Source organism: Oreochromis aureus, linkage group 3, assembly GCF_013358895.1.
Source record: "Oreochromis aureus strain Israel breed Guangdong linkage group 3, ZZ_aureus, whole genome shotgun sequence".
NCBI classification, from domain to species: Eukaryota; Metazoa; Chordata; class Actinopteri; order Cichliformes; family Cichlidae; genus Oreochromis; species Oreochromis aureus.
The window spans coordinates 30,009,728-30,031,278 of NC_052944.1; the positions used below are offsets into that span (position 1 = coordinate 30,009,728).

General features: G+C 41.2%; 1 protein-coding gene across 1 annotated transcript; it reads left to right on the plus strand.

Annotated features, from left to right (window-relative positions):
- Positions 1-545: 545 nt before the first annotated feature.
- Positions 546-21,286, plus strand: LOC116328637. Its single transcript, XM_039599906.1, has 14 exons — positions 546-713; positions 1,261-1,386; positions 3,186-3,221; positions 3,426-3,692; positions 4,162-4,428; positions 4,551-4,832; positions 16,767-16,880; positions 16,998-17,013; positions 17,116-17,201; positions 17,368-17,418; positions 20,224-20,277; positions 20,508-20,567; positions 20,721-20,786; positions 20,923-21,286. The coding sequence occupies exons 2-14, from the start codon at positions 1,350-1,352 to the stop codon at positions 20,925-20,927; spliced, it is 1,341 nt and encodes a 446-aa protein (XP_039455840.1). The 5' UTR covers positions 546-713; positions 1,261-1,349; the 3' UTR covers positions 20,928-21,286.
- The last annotated feature ends 265 nt before the right edge of the window (positions 21,287-21,551 follow it).

Consider the following 21,551-nt stretch of genomic DNA (forward strand, 5'->3'; position numbering starts at 1 on the left):
AATAGTCATTAAAACTAGAAAAGTACTGCATAAACCCCACTCTGTGGTATTTCTTCTGAAACTGAGATGTTATTTAATCCTGAGTTTCTGTCTCTTGCCAGAAAAGGGGAAACACCCACTGCCCATGTGTTGTGCTGTTTGTACTAAGTGGGTGTGCTCTGTTATATATATGTATATAGAATATATACTGTATAAAAAGATGTGCATCAGGAAACCAAACAAGAAACGCAAATATAGCATTCATACGGTGGCTCTGTTTGCGGCTTTGCTCTCCAAACATCAGACTGACAGTGTTTTGTATGTGGTCAGCTCAAACAGGTGTAAATTTTGGATTTTCTTTAATAGTTCTCAGTGGAAACAGTTTATAAAAGAGTAATACAGTGTTTTATTTTAGATTTCAGTTTTGATTTTAAAAACATTACTCACATTCCCCAGGACCCAGCCCACTGTGTGGTCACTGACACAGCTTACATCACCATGAAAACAGCAGCACGTATAATCTGAGAGAGAGGGCAGGACTTCCTCTTGCCTCATGCCCACTTCTGCTTAAGGACACTATTTCTGTTTTGCATTAGTGTAATGAAATACTTTAAATGAATCAAGCTCAGCTTTGTCAGTTAAGAAAACCTTAATATTGTATGAATCTGTTTTCTTGGTTGTTTATAAAGTTCTGTGTCTCAGGTGGGCTGGAGCCTATAACAGCTGGATGAGAGGTGAGATACACTCTGGACAGATGACTTCATATTAATTGGATATTTGAAGCAGTTTAATGATTTTGTGCAGCAGCCTTTAGTGCAACATTAGCATTTTGTGGCTTCTTATGTCTGTTTCTGTATGATCATGCTTCAGTGCTGTGATTTGATGCTTCTAATGGTTTATGACAAAGAGTATTCGGTGTGTGTGTGGTGTGTGAAGGTGCAGCCAGAGCTGTGTTCTCGTTGTGCTTTTGACACGTAAAATAACCTAAACATTTCACATTTAAAAATTATCCTGAATTTGTGATCTTATTTTGCCTTTTTAGCTGCTCAGTCACGCTGATATTTGTATAATAAAACTTACTGCATGTCTATGTTTGTTCAGTTTAGTTTTTGTATTACAGGCCTTTTCATAAAGAAAGTGTCTGATGTTTCTGCAGCAGCAGGAGAGTATAAAGATGTCACAACATGCTGTGGTCAGATCTTGTTAAGTTGCTATTTCTGTGTAAAAGGAAGGAAGCAGAAAGAAGAAGTTAAAAAAAACAAGTCTTTGTTTCCTTCACAGTTCTTTGGTATCTGCTGTGCTGCTGCTTCACTCTCTCTCTTTACAGAAAGTTGTAGAAGTTTTCAGACGTGTCACTGCTGGATGTGAGGATGGGAGCCACTTTGCTCTGTGAGCTGGGCCTATTCTGTGAGTACATCACTGACTTCTATTGTTTGATTCATACTGATCCATAAACATGTTTTAGTAAGAAGAACAGAGCATCAGTCATTTGTACCATTTCAGGACATGTAATCAGAAGACTCATGTTTTGTTATCAACATGTTTTTGATGGTTCACTCTAATTTGAGTCTGTATGTGGAGCTGCTTCAGTTTACCTAAGAAAGATTTGTTGTGCCTGCCTGCCACATTTGCTGTGTGGCAGGCAGCATGTTGGACTTATAAATGGAGGAGTAAACTCAAAACAGCAGCTTTAACGCTGGAAAACTTCTCATCCAAATACAAAGCAAAACTACAAACTGAAACACTATAAAATAAACCAGAAACTAAATACTAGGAATTGACTTGGAACAGGGAGGGAAGAAACACACAGCATTATGAGGGTACGACATGACAAATGACAGAGAGAAACACAGGACTTAAATACACAGGCAGGACAACGAGAGGATGGGGAACAGGTGCCAACACAGCCGGGACAAATCAGACCTAACGAGAAAAGGGAAGCAAAACTAGACACACTGCACACAGGACAGGGACTATCAAAATAAAAGAGGAAACACACGACAGGCACAGAGACATGATCTTGACACTTAACAGAGAGAACAGAGCACAGAGACAGGAGTGACAAACTGCGACATGAGACACGACTGACTGGGGAACATGAAAATAAACATGAAGACAGAACTAAACCTACACTAAACATGAGGGGCACAGGAACAAAACCCAAGAACTAGAAATCACAAAACAAAGAACAACTAGAGCTAGAAATACAGAACCACAAACAATAAGACTAGTAATGATAAACCATGATGAAACCAAAGATTAATAGTAACACAGAACACAAAACACTGGGTCACCGACTCAGGACTGTGACATTTGTTTCTCCATCAGTGAGAATTTGATATAATTTACATCTTAATATAAAATGTAAGCTATCATAGTAGACACTGTGACTGAAAGGTGTTTTTTATGAGATATTTGAGTGTCTAAGGAGTTTCTTGAAGACATTTCACCTCTCATCCAAGAGGCGACTTCAGTTCTAAAACCAAAAGATGGAGAGTCGCAGGAATTTAAACCTTGTGGTGGCGTCTCTTACTGTCTGCACCTTCAATGCAGTTTTGAGATCCCTTTCCAGGAGCCTTAACCCCGCTCTCATCTCATGTCAGGTGACCTCATAGACCACATGATAGGGTGAGGCAAGGTCGGTGTTACATTATAAATTTTTATTTGTACTCTGTCCATTTATTACATCTTCCCCTGTCCCTCTCTTGTTTTTTTGTCCTGCTTGTTCTGCCTGAGACCTTGTCAAAAAGCAATAACACTACATAATGTAATAATTTTAAGTAACACAAATAGAAATGAAGAAATAAACAGATAAACCCTAAACAAGAGGAGCCTGTTGAGAATTTATAGAGCTGATCTTGGAAAAAGAAAATGTGTTTGGCACAACAGTGCATTCAGATTGCAAAAGCTGCCAGACAGGACAGGATTGAAAAAAATAAATAAATGGAAACCTCTGGTGATAATGGCCCACACTGTTATTTATACTTTGGCAACTCACACAGTGTTTAGAACTGAAGAAGCTTCTTGAAAGAGCAGTTAAAAATCTTCAAGGAACTTAAAGAAGTCCAGTCGCTTTCTTACCGAGCTCTTTGGACATTCAAATATGGCATAAGTAGATTACTATGACCTGTATAATTGACAACCTACACAGACATATTTGAGTGTTTCTACTTTGATAATGCCTGAAGTTTCTGTCTTTATTGTAGTGCTCTGTACGCTCCTCTGCACTGGACACGCTCAAGGTGACTGAAAAGGTTTACTTTTGTTGCTTTGTTTTTTATTTTTTCATCTTAACTACTGTTTTAGTCTTAAATACTTTACATTTTTGTTTTTAATTATTTATTTATCACTATATTTTTAATTCTATGAATATAAACACAGGTTGTGCCTTGAATGGCACAGAAAGTGTTTCAGATTGTTAACTTTGTGGTTGTGTTGGATTCTAGATGCTGTGCTAACTATTGAACCCAGCTGGTCCAGTTTTTTCATTGGAGAGTTTGTTACCTTCAAATGTGACATGAATGAAGGAAAAGACACTGACTGGTGGTACAGAATCAGCAGGGATGGTCGAGAATTTCTCTCCTACAGGGAAAACAAAGACTCGAAATTAGAAATTATATATGCAGATTACAGTGGTGAATATCAGTGCACTGGTGAGAAGAAGATCTCACGTGTTACAAAGAACAGTAATACTGTCTCTGTAACTGTATTAGGTAAGTCTTCAGTGACAGACAGCATAAATGTATGATCCCTGTTCAAATAATAAAATATAGTACATTTAATTCAATTTGTCATTGAAACTTGAACTTTAACCAGGACCACTGTACCTGTTACTTTGTTCACAGTAAAGTCAGTGCTACAATACTCACAGACTCTGAAATTTGCCATTAGTACGTGTGTGAGTTTTAACAACAATGTCAGTCATGGATGAGATTAAATTTTCTAACAGAAAATAAGAAACATGAAAAGCTTCATAAAGTTTAAAGTGATGATGTTTCTGTTATCTAAACCAACTAACCAACATTAGTTTACATTCAGGGCTAGAGAACTGAAACACATTTAGACTATGGTTATTTAGAGATCAACAAATATTAATATAAATATAAACTGTATTGTTTTTTAATGTTCTTATGTTGTTATAATGAAAAACACATATTTATTTTTCTACCCCTTTCATAACAGCAGATAAAGCCAGGGCCACACTGACAGCAGGAACAACAATCATACCAGTAGGGGGCAGTGTGACACTGACCTGCTCTGTGCAGAGCTCTGATGGATGGAAATATGAGTGGTTCAGACGAACTCAGAGAACCTCTGAAGTTCAAATCAGAGATCAACAAAACAGAGATATCAGAGTATCTCAAGGAGGAATCTACAGCTGCAGAGGAACAAGAGGAAACCCAGTTTACTACACTGATATAAGTGATGATGTCACCATTGAGATAACCTGTGAGTTCAGTCATTTAGTTTGAAATATACATTCACTCATGATTATCAAACATACAATGTTAAGTTTTCTGTGTTGATTTCATGTTTCTATTTGTATCTCAACTGTTAATATGTGTAAACAGTTTCCAATAAAGTTGTTGTAAAACAACAACCCAACTGGCCTCAGATATTCAGAGGTGAGACGATCACTCTGACATGTGAGGTGCAGGAAGGAGGTGAAACCACTGAGTGGGAGTATGAATGGAGAGGACCCAGCACACCCACACAGTGGACACACAATAATGATGTGACATTCAGAGTTTCTGAGTCCAGCAGTGGAGACTACATGTGTAAGAGTCGGCATTTGAGAGATGACTCATATTCTTCAACAGAGTGGAGTGAAGCCTTCACATTGTCAGCATCAAGTAAGTCATGTTTGTTGTGTGATCTCCATTTGACAAATGTCATAATGGTCAGCACAGGATGAATTCAATGGTCTACAAAGCATGTTCCATTGTTAGTCAGACAAAGAGCTGCAGCTGATAGTAGCCTCATTGTAGACAGTTTGTCACCACTTTGTGTCATCAACTTTCAGCTGGTATAGAGACGCCAATGCTGACCTGCTGCTCCATCACCTGAGGACAATATGATATACATATATATATATATATATATATATATATATATATATATATATATATATACATATGTATATATAAAATCTACAACATATCTAGCTTCAGATATACAGAGCAGAGGGGTTAATTATTAGATGTGAAATACATGAAAAAGACACCGAGTGGAAGCATGGATAAAGAACTACAAAACATCCAAGGAAAAGTGTAGTCGGGAAGTTAAATATTTCTCTGCATGATAGAGACTACACGTGTAAAGTAAGACTGAAAAGTGCACAGCAGTTTTCAGCAGACTGGAATGATTACTTCATGTTGACAGTATTCATTTTGCTCTCTAGATAATATTTAGATGACGATATGATTCTACATATAGTCTGGCTCCATATCTACTGTATAGTATGGCTGCACGATTTTGCATAAAATGAGAATCACGATTTTTTTGCTTAGAATTGAGATCACGATTCTCTCATGATTTTCTTTTCCAATATAAATATTTATTGCACTTATTAACTGCACATCAACTTCGTAACAGTTGAAACTGAACATAAAAACAATAAATAAACATAAAACAATAAATGCCTCACATTTTGTGGTTGTACTGCTTGAAATTCCGAGCAGGTAGTGCAACAATAGAAAAATAGTTGCGGGACGGCACTGTGTAGCGTTTGTCTAGGGTGTTGATCATTTTCCTAAATCCCTCGTTTTGCACAGTGTTGATATATCTTTGGTCAGGTGATAAGTAATAGCCTCCGTAATTTCTTTGTGCCTGCGGAAGTTCGACGGGTATAGGGAAGCGCTGTATAAGGTTCCCGTTATTGATGTTTGGGTGGTTGACCGGGACGGATTTTCTCCTGTCACTTTCTCGTCATCCCTGACGTGTTCTCTGTTGTTTTTTCCCTGCCAATTTGAGCATCACGGCAGCGCTTCTGTATCACGTGGTATAAGGCTCCGCCCTTGTCATTTGTTGAGCAGGAAGAGTGAGCGCTTGTTTTCAAGCACATTACGTCCCGGATCAAAATGCGGTACAATCGTCGTCGTCTTTTTTTTTCTTCTTTTTTTTTTTTTTAAATCGTTGTCATTTGGAAATGAGATCGCACATAAGTATGAATCGAGATCGTGATTTTCTAACGATTAATCGTGCAGCCCTACTGTATAGTCATTATTGGTAAAAATTCACACTGGCTGCAGACAAATGCAAATGCTCTTCTGAATATAAACATTTTCAAAGTTTTTCACCAGCACAGTGCCATCTTTACTGTGTAAATGCAAGATGATAAAGTATGTAACCCTCTCAAGGTTATCCACTGCTGTTCAAGTCAGTGATTTAATGTTTAATGTATGCAGTACTGATTCTGTCCAACAGAGGGCAGTGATGGCGCTATAGTTGTCCTGCACTGCATTATGCGGCAAGAAGAAGAGCTGCAGCGGAGCAGATAGCCAGCAAGCTAGAGGAAGAACGCACCGAGCGCATTGAGTACCGAAGAGAATAAGAACTGTTTTTCTAAGTGTTAAGGTTCTTACAGTTACAGACTTATTAGGATTTGCTTACCCTGCATCTCTTTTTCCAGTTGTTATTTTACTTTGTTGAGACATAGTGCAAGAGACAGTTGCTGGATACTCGATCGGCGATTGGAAGGCGAATCCAGTGGGGGTTTTTTTTTCCAGAGACGCATCGCTTCACCCAGAAGGACGGCGAACGAGGATTTTACTCATCTTTGCAGATAAGCACTGGGCTTATCCACACACACACACACTACCCGGGTAGATTGACAAAGCTTTCTCAGAGCTCTGAATTTATTTTATTATTACTTTTTACTTCAACACCATATTTTATTTTTTTTTCCTTTCCTCACCAAACCAGAGTGGTTGGTGGAGGTAGAACTGTGATAAGAGACATAAATGGACTAATACTAATACGGAAACTGAACTGACTGACTGAAGGGGGGATTATATTGGGTTTTGTATCAGAAGTGTTGTTAACATTCCGCATATTATTGAAGTTGCTGATGAGACTGTTATGTGTTGTGTTGTAATAAATGCCATAGAGTGTTCTCTATAAGACAGCATAAGGAGGTGTTATAGTTTTCTTGTTCCTCTTCTCCTCATTGAAAGTACCTAGAACATCCATGTCCCTAAGTTAACCAATTAAGGGATCGATTACAAAAGTTGGCGAGCCAGGCCAGGAGGAGTAGATGGAAATTTAATTTGAAAACACTTCCATTTAGCTGATTTTTGTAAGTCTTTGTTTAAAATTTCACAGCTGTTGATTATTAAGTCTTACCGTTTTTCACAATGTATGCAGAACAGGAATATGGTACTGATATGAAGAAGTGTGTATACATTGAAGGAATTACAGCAACAACTACTGATGATCAAATTACAGAATTTTGTATGCAATTTGGCTGTGTTGATAAAGTTCTTAGAGTAAGACAGACAGGGCAAGGTACTGGTGTTAAAGCCCTGGTGGAGTTTGAATCTGAAGAAACTGTCATAAAGTTGGCTTCCACCCTCCCTCTGTACCTTCCCAGCGTTTCGAACCCAGACATTATGTGGCGTGTAGATGGTGCCTGTAAAACTGCTCAGTCTTCAAAGACAATGTCACCCACACTTTTCTCACGCCAACGATGTGACAGTTCGGGCTCAGAAAATGAACCAGATTCTGATAATAGTTGGACACCCTGCTACGTAGACAGACTGCAAAGAATAAAGAGATTGAAGAGGTTGTAGCCGAACCACTTCTAAAGTAAAAGGACAGAGAACTGTCTCCAAGCCAACTCACCCTGTCTCTCAACTAACATTAGACAATGATGTGTACAACCCTCCTGAAGTCCAAAAGATAATCGTGGAGCACGCCATCAAAAGCGATGCCCCTCCCACTCCAAACCAGGGCTCTAAAGGTCTTCGCCCATTTTCGAAGAGTTCCTAAACCCCAAAATGAAGTAGATTTTGAGACGTGGTCACTTCATGTGGAACTCATGATTCAAGATAATCTCCCACTTGATGTACAACGCAGTAAGATTCTTGAGAGCTTACTCCCCCAGCCTCTGACTTGGTGAGGCAGCTTGGCCCACATGCGGCTCCTCGAGAATATGTCAAGCTTCTTGGCTCAGCTTATGGCTTAGTTGAGGATGGGAGGAAATTTTGCAAGGTTTCTGAATACCCACCAGAACACAGGGAAAAGGCATCTGAGTATCTTCAGCGGTTGCAGGTGTTGCTCACCACAGCTGCACAGAGGGGTGGTGTGAGGAGTTCAGAGACTGGGAAACACTTGCTGAGACAGTTTCGCCGCTGCTGCTGGGATCAGTCCCTCATCTTAGCATTGCAGTCTGAACTGAATTCAGATACAGCTCCTGACTTCTCTGATTTTCTTCTACAGTTACGGACTGAAGAAGATAGGAGGGCTGCAAAATTTGATCGAATGAACCGTCATTTTGGGGTGTAAAGCTAAATCATCTGTCCACATGCAGCTGGTCCCAGACATGTCTTCCACGCATGATGTGAATACCAGTGTACTTCAGACGTACATCACAGAAACAGAGGATTTGAGGAAGCAGGTAACTGAGTTAAAAATGCAACTTAACAAAAAGAAAGAGCAAAGGAAACAAAAACACGCTGAAAAGAGAAATCCCACCCTAAATGCCTCTGCTAGTATAACTCCAGTTACAGTACAAGCCCAACAAATGGCACCTAAACCCAGACCAAAACCTTGGTTCTGTTTCAAGTGTGGTAATGATGGACATATAGCCAGAGAGTGTGAAGGTCCTCCAAATAAGATCTTGGTTGATCAGAAATACAAGGAGTTGAGGAGAGGCAAAGAGAGTGGGAAGCCAAATATGGTCATTTAAACTGGACCGGTCGCAGTGGAGGGACTGACTGCACCCAAGAATGAGCCAGGATGTCCCATAAGGTTTCAGGACAAAGAAAAAGTCACATGTGAAACCCATTCCCAAGCCCAATTACTCTTTGACTGTCTTCCAAAAAGGCTTATTGGCCCAAAGTGTACTGCAGCAGTCTCAATTGAAGGAAGTCAGTGTAACAGTCTACTTGATTCAGGTTCCCAGGTAACCACAGTATCAAAGTCCTTTTATGACAGGAACCTTTCTAGTCAGAAAATCTTTCCCATCCAGGATCTGCTGGACATTGAAGGTGCTGGTGGTCAGGAAGTGCCTTATCTGGGATACATATCCACAACCATCCATTTCCCTGAAAGTGTCATGGGGAAATCAGCTGAGGTTGACACGCTTATTCTTGTAGTTCCTGATCACAGGACAAACATGGAAGTGCCCTTGCTGATAGGGACTAATACCCTGGATATTTTGTATGAAACAGTTGGCTTAGGAAAAGCTCAGCCAAATCATGTGTTACAGGAAAAAAACATTCATCACTCTCCACTGGTGAAGCATCTCTATCACAGGTTCAAAACCCGTCAAGACAATGGCAGAGTAGGGAAAGTGAAACTGCAGAGCAAAAAGTGCATTACTGTTCCTGCAGGGGAAAAATGGCCTTGAATGGATATGCAAGGAAGGTCACAACAACATCTGACACAACCCTGATGGTTGAGCCTCTAGAGTCAACCTTGCCTGGTGGGCTCTTGTTTTGCAGTTTTGTAATGACACGGCCTTTATGTTCATCATTTAAGGTCCCGGTTCTAGTTAAAAATGACACAGCACATGATATTAAAATACCTGCTGGCCAGGTTATTGCAGAACTCATCCTTCCAAAAGCTGTGTCATCCTTGACTGAAAGAACTGTCAAGACTCTGTCAGGTGACCAATATCCGTCGGTTCCAGCTACAGCTGCATGCAACTCTGTATCTGTGTCTGACACAGGAACACTTACCTTTGACTTTGCTGAGTCAAGGTTGTCTGAGGAGTGGAAAGAGAGAATAACAAAGAAATTAAATTCAGTTTCTGAAGTTTTTGCTCTTCATGATCTCGACTATGGCCACACTACTCAGATTAAGCACAGAATTCGACTCTCAGACCCATCTCCATTTAAACAAAGGCCCAGACCCATTCACCCTTCCGACTACGAGGCAGTCAGACTACATTTAAAAGAGCTTCAAGATGCGAACATCATACGTGAGTCAGAGAGCCCCTACGCCTCTCCATTGTTGTGGTCAAGAAAAGAAATGGCAACATCAGACTATGCGTAGATTATCGCAAACTGAACAGTAAGACCATTAAAGACGCCTACGCTTTGCCCAACATTGAAGAATCTTTCTCGGCTTTGACTGGGTCCAAGTGGTTCTCCATCCTGGATCTGAAATCCGGCTATTATCAAGTGGAAGTCGAGGAAGAAGACAAATGTAAGACTGCTTTCGTGACACCCATGGGATTCTGGGAGTTTAACAGAATGCCCCAAGGAGTGACAAATGCTCCCAGCACCTTTCAGAGAGTCATGGAAAAGTGTATGGGCAGCATGAATTTGAGTGAAGTCTTGGTTTTTCTTGATGATGTCATCATTTTCTCTGCGACACTTGAAGAGCATGAGGAGCGACTGCTGAAGGTCCTCCACAGGATGAAAGAATTTGGTTTAAAGTTGTCGCCAGAGAAATGCCAGTTCTTCAGGACATCTGTCCAATATCTTGGCCATGTTGTATCCTCAGAAGGGGTCAAAACAGATCCAGCAAAAATAGCTGCCCTCACTACCTGGCCAAGACCAGCTAACATCAAGGAGCTCAAGTCTTTCCTTGGGTTCGCTGGATATTATAGGAGGTTTATAAAAGACTATTCCAAGATCGCAAGACCCCTTAATGACTTAACAGCTGGTTACCTCCCACCAAAGAGAAAATCCAGTCTCTCTGGCCGAACCCATAAGGTTTCTACAAGTGTGGATCTCAAAAAGCCATTTAATGGCAATTGGACCCCAGCCTGTGAAGATGCTTTTGAGACATTGATACACAAGCTCACAACAGCCCCTGTTCTTGGGTTTGCCGATCCTAAGAAACATTATATTGTGCATACTGATGCAAGCACCCGCGGACTCGGTGCAGCCTTATATCAAGAACAGGAGAGCAAGTTAAGGGTCATTGCCTATGCCAGTAGGGGCCTCTCCAGGTCCGAGCAAAGGTACCCTGCACACAAGCTTGAGTTCTTGTCTCTGAAGTGGGCTGTCACCGAGAAGTTTTTGACTATCTCTATGGAGCAAAATTTACAGTGGTGACAGACAATAATCCACTGACATATGTCTTAACGTCTGCGGTTGGACGCAGTAGGGCATCGTTGGCTGGCAGCTCTTTCCAGTTTTGATTTTGACATCCAGTATAGAGCTGGGAAGAACAACCAAGATGCTGACGGGCTTTCCAGACGTCCGCATCCACATGACTGTGATGCCTCTGATCAGAGTTCTACTGATAAGGAAATCGCATTGAAAGCTTTATTGCACAGCTCTTACGCCGCAACAAAGGGCCCGATTTTCCAACTGAGGCAGTAAAGCAGTATGCGAGAGACATCAGTGTTCTTCAGCTCTCGAGGAGGAGGCAGCGGTGCCATCACCTGCACGAGTAGAATGTTTGGCTATTGGAACCTCTGCAATACCAGCAGATTTCTGTCAAACTGATGTAGCTGGTTCATGCCCCCTGCCGCAAAATGTCTCTTGCCGATTGGGCACATGAGCAGAAATCAGATCCAGTCGTCAGCAGAGTAATGACTCTTGTACTTGCCGGAAAACGTCTCTCCTACAAGGCAAGAAGGCACGAAGACAGAGAAGTTCAGTTAATGACAAGAATAATGGATCAGTTAGTTGTAATGGATGAGGTCTTATACCGGCGCTTCATTCAAGGGGAACCCATGTATCAGCTCGTTCTTCCGCAAAGGTACAGAGAAGTTGCCCTTGACCAGCTCCACAATGCTGTGGGCCATCTGGGTGTTGATAGGACTCTGGACTTAGTCCGAGCTCGGTTCTATTGGCCCCGCATGACCATCGATGTAAATGACAAGGTCAGGACATGTGAAAGGTGTCTCAGAAGAAAGGCACAAGTTGAAAGGAGTGCTCCTTTGGTGAACATAAAACTAATCGTCCCTTGCAGTTGGTCTGTATGGACTACCTTACATTGGAACCAGATGAGAGGGGACTAAAAACATCTTGGTCATAACAGACCATTTCACTAAATACGCAGTTGCAGTTCCGACTCCTGATCAAAAAGCAAAGACTGTGGCAAAGGCCTTGTGGAGCAATTTTTTAATCCATTATGGATTTCCTGAGAGGTTGCACAGCGACCAGGGTCGTGATTTTGAGTCTGCCTTGATCAAAGATCTTTGCTCGCTGCTTGGGATAAAAAGACGAGGACCACACCCTACCATCCCCAGGCAATCCTGTCGAGCGGTTCAATAGAACCCTTCTTCAAATGCTAGGGACGCTGGAGGAAGAAGATAAAGTTCGGTGGAGAGATTTTGTGCAGCCTTTAGTACACGCGTACAACTGTACAAGGAATGATACCACAGGTTTCACTCCCTACCAGTTGATGTTTGGCAGACAACCGAGGCTCCCAATCGACATAGCATTTGGCCTGTGCCCTGAAAGATCCAGCAGCGTCTCTCACTCTGAATATATCAAAAAGTTGAGAGAGAGTCTTGCAGAAAGCTACCAGTTAGCCATTGAGCACAGTCAAAAGAGTGCTTTTCGGAACAAACAGAGGTTTGACAGTAAAGTGCGGGAATCCACCCTTGCCAAGGGAGATAGAGTCCTTTTAAGGAATGTTGCCATCAGGGGGAAGCACAAAATCGCTGATCGGTGGAGCCGAACCGTGTTCACTGTGATCAGACAGATTCAGGACTCGCCTGTTTTTGTGGTGGTGCCTGAAGGAACAGATGGGCCAGAAAGAGTGCTACACAGGGATCTGCTCTTACCTTGTGGGTTTCTCCCACCCACTGTGGAAGAGACAGCACCCAAAGTAGCAGTGTCACGGTCTAAACCTGCAAACTCACCACCAGTTGAAACATTTGAGACTGATTCTTCAGAAACCAGCAATGAGGAGAGCACTGAAGATGAAGTTGAGTATTACTCTCTTCATTCTCTACCCTGTAATGAGCCTAATGTATTGCAAGATGGACTCCAAGAAGCCGACCAGACTGCAGTCACGGACAGACTGGCTGGAGAAAAAGTCCACGAAAAGTCAGCTACAGAAGACTTTTTGGGACAGATTGATCAGCTTCACACTGTTGAATCTGAGTTGAGTCCAGAGCCCTCTACTCTAAATCCAGATGCTCACGAATTCCAGTCAGTGATGACCCAGAACGGAGACGATGAGAAGGACCAGGTTCAGGGGTCACCGCTGCATGAGATCAGTTCGGCTGAAGACAGCCAATCTAAAGAACTCTCACGCAGTTTGGGTGATAGTCGTACCTTGATTACAGAAGTGAGCAACAAAATGAAAGTTGTGGAGGAAGAAAGAAAAGGAGAACCAAATCTCTCTAAAGATGTCCCTATTCTTGAAGAGGGTGTTGGACTAAGGAGGTCATCAAGGGAGCGATCAGCTCCAAAGAAGCTAACTTATCCAACGTTAGGAAATCCTTTGGTGACAGTCATGCACTCTATTCTCTCTGGGTTAGACCAAGCTTTCACCCAAGCTTTCACCCTCGACAGTGTACCCAGCGTAGATCAACTAATGCCCGGGACTGCTGAAACCGTGTAAGTTCCACATGCAAGGATGCATGCGGCTTAAGGGGGAGAATGTAACCCTCTCAAGGTTATCCACTGCTGTTCAAGTCAGTGATTTAATGTTTAATGTATGCAGTACTGATTCTGTCCAACAGAGGGCAGTGATGGCGCTATAGTTGTCCTGCACTGCATTATGCGGCAAGAAGAAGAGCTGCAGCGAGCAGATAGCCAGCAAGCTAGAGGAAGAACGCACACCGGCGCATTGAGTACCGAAGAGAATAAGAACTGTTTTTCTAAGTGTTAAGGTTCTTACAGTTACAGACTTATTAGGATTTGCTTACCCTGCATCTCTTTTTCCAGTTGTTATTTTACTTTGTTGAGACATAGTGCAAGAGACAGTTGCTGGATACTCGATCGGCGATTGGAAGGCGAATCCAGTGGGGGTTTTTTTTCCAGAGACGCATCGCTTCACCCAGAAGGACGGCGAACGAGTTTTACTCATCTTTGCAGATAAGCACTGGGCTTATCCACACACACACACTACCGGGTAGATTGACAAAGCTTTCTCAGAGCTCTGAATTTATTTTATTATTACTTTTTACTTCAACACCATATTTTATTTTTTTTTCCTTTCCTCACCAAACCAGAGTGGTTGGTGGAGGTAGAACTGTGATAAGAGACATAAATGGACTAATACTAATACGGAAACTGAACTGACTGACTGAAGGGGGGATTATATTGGGTTTTGTATCAGAAGTGTTGTTAACATTCCGCATATTATTGAAGTTGCTGATGAGACTGTTATGTGTTGTGTTGTAATAAATGCCATAGAGTGTTCTCTATAAGACAGCATAAGGAGGTGTTATAGTTTTCTTGTTCCTCTTCTCCTCATTGAAAGTACCTAGAACATCCATGTCCCTAAGTTAACCAATTAAGGGATCGATTACAAGTAGAAGTATAGGTTTTTTTCTCTCTGCAAAACTGACATTAACTGTATTTGAATTATCAAGAGTGAATCAAAATATTGTGTCGGTTTAAAGAAAATCTTTGCTCTAGTTACTATAGCAACAGGAAACACTATGAATTACATGGACAAAAGGTACGTTTTACTAGTCTTAGATTTCATGGCTCAGTTGCCATGAAGTAAAAGAAATTGTATATAGGGCTTTGGAGTTGACGTCACGCCGCAGTGCATTGTGGGATCGCGGCACCATGACAGAAGGCCACAAATCAAAACAAACACACTGTGTTGGAAGCAGGACTGTCAGAACCATGCTTAAAATCAGTGCAAAAGACAAAGGGCTGCATCGCGACCGATTGCACCCAGACGCTAAGAGGCGGTACTTGGAAAACATAGCGTGCATTGGTAATGTGGACCCGTATGAAATAAGGCAGTGGAGCGGAAACCCAGACAGCCTACCGCCGTTGTCCTATCCCGATATCATCGCGTACCTTGTCTGTGGAGTCAGCGCATACACGGCGAATCATTTTCGGAATTATAAATTCCTGGAGGCGCACATCTAATGACCATATGACCAAGATACAGCCAGAGGTTGCACATAACATTGACTTCTCCTCAGCAGCTGCCCCCAAAATTGCTCTAGATGAACGATTGACCATTGATGCCAGCTGTGCGTTGCCATGTAAATAGTTTGCATTTCATGTGTACCTGCACATGTACTTGCTAAGTACATGTGAAGAGATCTTAAATAAAAAAAATAAACATGCTTTTCATTTCTGTTTTATTGAAACCACTTTACAGAAAGTACAATTATTTACAATGAACTGTACATGCAACACAGCAGTTTTATGAATATTCAACAAGAGCAAGTTTCATCTGGCCCTGGTTTGACAACCACACTGGGGCACATATTCACCAAAACACAGCACACCTTAACATTCTTATCAAGCAGTGTTGTGTCTTCACCCTCACATGATATGAGTAACTCCTGTCCACAGCCTCCATGACATGGTGATTTTGTTGTTGGTCTTCTGTCAGATCTTCATCTATTATTTCTGCACGGGGCACACCTTCATACTCTGCAGCTGCATAATGAAAGCATGTAAGATAAAATTAGTGCATACACATAAGGTAAATGTACACCAGTATTCCAGGTGCGTGATTCATCTGAAAGTTATGTGCAGATTAGCGTACAATGAGCACAATTTTGTATGTTTTTGGGGCGGGGGTTACCTCCGATGGGTGCTCTTTTTCGCTTTCGTTGCACTCGCCTTGTGTGCCGGTCCAAGTCTGACCACTGCAATCCAAGCCTGACGTCTTCGTTTATTAATATCGGATATATGAGATCCCTCCCGTTGCCTCCAGGAGGGGAAACGATGAAAAGAGAGCCAATTTTCCAGCTTCTTGCCTTCCCTATTGTGTGATCTAATGTTGCAACCGACAACACAGTACGTACGAACCATAGCTGTCGCTTCCGTGTGCTTCATTTGGCCTACCCCCTCCCGTGACATCACGCTCCAAAGCCCTATTGCACTGCACAAGCTGGAACCTATCCTGGTCCTTTCTGTTACGGTGCGTTCACACCGAATGCGATAGACGCGACCAGAAAACGCCAGACGCCCCTAGCTGGACACGTGCACATTCGCACCTCGAAGCGCGTTCAAAGCGAATTGGTCGTGCTTTAAAATATGCAATTTTCACGCGTGTGAAACAGAAATGTGGGAGGAAGTAGTGCCAGACACAGTAGCGGTTTTTGATACGGTTGCCCAGGGCGGCATCATGGTGGGGGGTCACGCTGGGCCACCTGGGCCAAATGTGCCAGGGCCAATTTCTTGTCCAGTCCAGTCCTACTACAGGCTGAGAAGATACATTTTTCTTTCTCATGTGATTTTCCATAGAAATGACAAACTAATCAAAATGACATGAGATAGGAGTGATGAACAGGTGATGTGACATTCAGATCAAAGTTTCTTTTGTATCACTATTCAGGTAAATAATCACCAGCGAGCAGGATGGTGTAAAACAACTGCAATCTTTTAACTTTTTATTAGGAATAGTGATATTGTAAATAGTACTATATTTTAGGTTTTACAATGTTCCCATGTAAACTATGTGGATAAATCTGTATAAATACGTCTAATTAAAACCTGTTATTATTACAGCAGCATCTGAGCCTGAAAGTTCTTCATTTCTCACTCCTTTGATTGTTGGACTCGTTTGTGGAATTTTACTGATTCTTCTTCTTCTGCTGTTGTGTCGCTTCAAACAATCAAAGGGTGAGACCATTATCTGAACTGAATATGATGTAAATAATAAAATTCACAGATGTATCTTCAAAGCTCCATGTACCAGAAGAATTTACTATATAACACTGACATTTTCTTTTCTTCCAGATTCATTCTTTACCAGGTCGGTTAAAATCTCCCCTCTCCTGCACTAGAACTACATCCTGTGTTTCTTATTAAATCTACAGGTTTACTACTGTTTTTTTGTTTTTTTTTGTTCTAAAAGGACTCGGAGCACAAATCAGAGTTCTGCAATGAACCACATGATCAAGGATGAAGCTCAACACAGTCGACATACTTCTACTCTTCAAGGTCAGCCTGATCCATGACAAGTTGTATTATTGTTGCTTTATTCATTAATTTATTTACTGACAGACTTTAAACTCAAAGTCCAATATATCTGTTTCTAGTTTGATTTAGATGATGATTCATACATAAGAATTTCAGTTTTCAATCTAACATTGGCTTGTTTTTGTAGGTGATGCTTGTGTTTATGAATCAATCAAAGACCACGATGACACACAAAATGGTAAAGTAGATACAGTAGCATAGATATATGAAGACTATGTGATTATTTATGTTTAAACATGGAAGTTTTAGAAATATGCTGCACACCACACAGATAAGAAGAAAAAGAAGTTGGACACTTGGTCCTTCTGGTGTAACACAGGGTCAGTTCAACTTTAAGACCAGTCTGTCCTACAAAACGTAAACCACTGTGAATCTGTTTTATGAATCCATCTCATTCCTCCTGACTGATTGTTTTCTAGTTTTGCTTTTTGCTGGTGTTCCTGTTACTACTGGTAGTATGAGATGGTACAGCACCTCCAGTCCATTCAGATAGATCAGCTCGTTCAGGACGACACATTTAGTGCCCTCTCAGGAAAGTTCTTGTGACATACTAGGAGATGATCCGTAACACAAGAAGAGCTGAGCATCTGGGCCATAAGGGCTTTAATCAAGCAGCATGTGCATGTTTCTGGTCAAACTGTAAGAAACATGCACATGTAGAAACATTTATTTTTTGGCAGTTGCCTTGTTGTTGCCTCTTCAGTGCACCTCTTGTCACTTTGAATGCACCAAAGCAGCTAAAACGGATTCAGACGGGTTTACGCTTCCTAAATAGACAAATTGATATACTTGATGTTTATCTCACTCTGTGTTATGTCGGTTCGGTAGATTTTGGTATAGTTCAATAAAATTCCTTTTCTTTTTTTTAAGTTCTGTACTATCTACAGTGGCTTGCAAAAGTATTCGGCCCCCTTGAACTTTTCCACATTTTGTCACATTACAGCCACAAACATGAATCAGTTTTATTGGAATTCCAGGTGAAAGACCAATACAAAGTGGTGTACACGTGGAAGTGGAACGAAAATCATACATGATTCCAAACATTTTTTACAAATAAATAACTGAAAAGTGGGGTGTGCGTAATTATTCAGCCCCCTGAGTCAATACTTTGTAGAACCACCTTTTGCTGCAATTACAGCTGCCAGTCTTTTAGGGTATGTCTCTACCAGCTTTGCACATCTAGAGACTGAAATTCTTGCCCATTCTTCTTTGTAAAACAGCTCCAGCTCAGTCAGATTATTATGGATTTAGATCTGGACTTTGACTGGGCCATTCTAACACATGGATATGTTTTGTTTTAAACCATTCCATTGTTGCCCTGGCTTTATGTTTAGGGTCGTTGTCCTGCTGGAAGGTGAACCTCCGCCCCAGTCTCAAGTCTTTGCAGACTCCAAGAGGTTTTCTTCCAAGATTGCCCTGTATTTGGCTCCATCCATCTTCCCATCAACTCTGACCAGCTTCCCGGTCCCTGCTGAAGAGAAGCACCCCAGAGCATGATGCTGCCACCACCATATTTGACAGTGGGGATGGTGTGTTCACAGTGATGTGCAGTGTTAGTTTTCCGCCACACATAGCGTTTTTGCATTTTGGCCAAAAGTTCCATTTGGTCTCATCTGACCAGAGCACCTTCTTCCACATGTTTGCTGTGTCCCCACATGGCTTGTGGCAAACTGCAAATGGGACTTCTTATGGTTTTCTGTTAACAATGGCTTTCTTCTTGCCACTCTTCCATAAAGGCCAACTTTGTGCAGTGCACGACTAGTAGTTGTCCTATGGACAGATTCCCCACCTGAGCTGTAGATCTCTGCAGCTCGTCCAGAGTCACCATGGGCCTCTTGGCTGCATTTCTGATCAGCGCTCTCCTTGTTCGGCCTGTGAGTTTAGGTGGACGGCCTTGTCTTGGTAGGTTTACAGTTGTGCCATACTCCTTCCGTTTCTGAATGATTGCTTGAACAGTGCTCCGTGGGATGTTCAAGGCTTGGGAAATCGTTTTGTAGCCTAAGCCTGCTTTAAATTTCTCAATAACTTTATCCCTGACCTCTCTGGTGTCTAAATCCAATCAGGAATCTGTGGAAAGATCTGAAAACTGCTGTTCACAAACGCTGTCCATCTAATCTGACTGAGCTGGAGCTGTTTTGCAAAGAAGAATGGGCAAAAATTTCAGTCTCTAGATCTGCAAAGCTGGTAGAGACATACCCTAAAAGACTGGCAGCTGTAATTGCAGCAAAAGGTGCAAAAGGTGGTTCTACAAAGTATTGACTCAGGGGCTGAATAATTACGCACCCCACTTTTCAGTTTTTATTTGTAAAAATGTTTGGAATCATGTATGATTTTCGTTCCACTTCTCACGTGTACACCACTTTGTATTGGTCTTTCACCTGGAATTCCAATAAAATTGATTCATGTTTGTGGCTGTAATGTGACAAAATGTGGGAAAGTTCAAGGGGGCCGAATACTTTTGCAAGCCACTGTAGCATATAGGTATGCAGATATGTAATAAACATTATTATTATATTAGTGTGAGTGTAATATTTTCACCTACAAGCATTGCATGTAATTAATTTCAACCCTGTTCTTATCAGAAATAGGAGAATAGAAAAACATGTGAGGAGTCTGTTGATTAGATCAGATTATTGTTTTCAAAGGACATAAATGGTATGAGCTACATTCCCTCACTGGAATTTAGGTTCCTGACAGAGATGGAGGAAAAGTGAAGAGTGATCCTTAAGGTTTGGATTCGAACTTAGTGAAAGGGTCGTGCTGAGCAGGGATGAAGGAGGGTTGAGCTGATGTGACACTGAGTTGAGGGCTAACAGGTTTTAATAGAAAATGTTTTTAAACATGACAGAAACATCTCATCTTTAATAGACCTTCAATAGGTTTATGTGATCAGTGTGGTGTTGACTGACAGAGATATAAATGTAATGAAAAATTAACACACTTCACCCTTGTTTATCCTGATCATCTGTCCATCCTCTTTCAGATGACAGTGTGTTGTATGCACAGGTCTCCCACGATAAAACCAAGAAAGACAACGGTGAGTAAAATAATAAGATATGTAATTTTTTTCTTGTTTTTTATGCATCAAGCAATCCTCATTGACTACACCATTACTTCATCATTTTAAGAGGGTAGTGATGATATCAGAGATACATAAATACATAAATATCCCTCACTGGATTGTAGAGTCACTGACTTTAATGACCAGGGGTGGAGGAGGGTTGAACTGAGGCTTTTTATCCTGATCATCTGTCCATCTTCTTTTAGATGACACCCTGTTGTACGCACAGGTCTATTACAATAAAGCGAAACCGAAGAGACACAAAGGTTAGTAAAGTAATTAAATAAGTACCTAATTTCATGCTTGCTCCGAGTTTTAATTATTTTTACACAAGAAGGAAAAGTTGTAAAAATAAATCAAGTTGTCACTTTGAACAAAGAGGTGCTTGAAATCACATTTGACAAATCATTTCTTTGCAGGGAAACCAGCTCCTGCAGCAGCTGATGAAACAGTTTATTCTGAAGTTAAATCAAAAACAGCTCTGGGTAACTGTGCAGAAATAAAATAGGTTACATGTTGTGATTTGTTGCTGTAATGATGAACTCAAATAAGTTTTATTGGAAGAAAATTTAGCTCTAAATCACCTTTAACGACTGAATTATGCTGCATCATTTCTTTCAGATTAATAACAAGATCTGCAAAACCAACTGGATCAGTGACAAAACTGAGTTTCATTTGAATTTAAGAGATCATTGGAGAAATTGAGATTATGCACTGTTCTGTAAAATAAAGTAAAATAAAAAAAATCTTTCATCATAATAGCCCAAGTGATGATCTGGCTTTGAGACCAGGATGCTTTGCACACATGAACATTCACTGAACTGCAAGTGTTGTTACATGTTCGCTGCTAAATAAATAAATAAATAAAAAATACAAATAAACAACATCTTGAAATCAAAATAATCAATCTAGAGGGGGCTGAATTTTGATACACATCAAAGTGAAAAAAAAAGATGCAGAAATTTCATTGCACCAACTCAAAATGATAGTCCTGACAATGTTGGAGCATACTCCACAAGAGATGATAGTGTCCTGGGGATCTCCTCCCAGATCTGAACCAGGGCATCAGTGAGCTCTTGAACAGTCTGAGCTGCATCCTGGCAGCTTCAGATGGAGAGGGAGTATAATGTCCCAGTTGGATTTTGGTCAGGCAAGTGTGGGGGCCAGTCAGTGGTATCAATTCCTTAATCCTCCAGGAACTGCCTGCATACTCTCAACACATGAGGCTGGGCATCGTCATATCAGGAGGA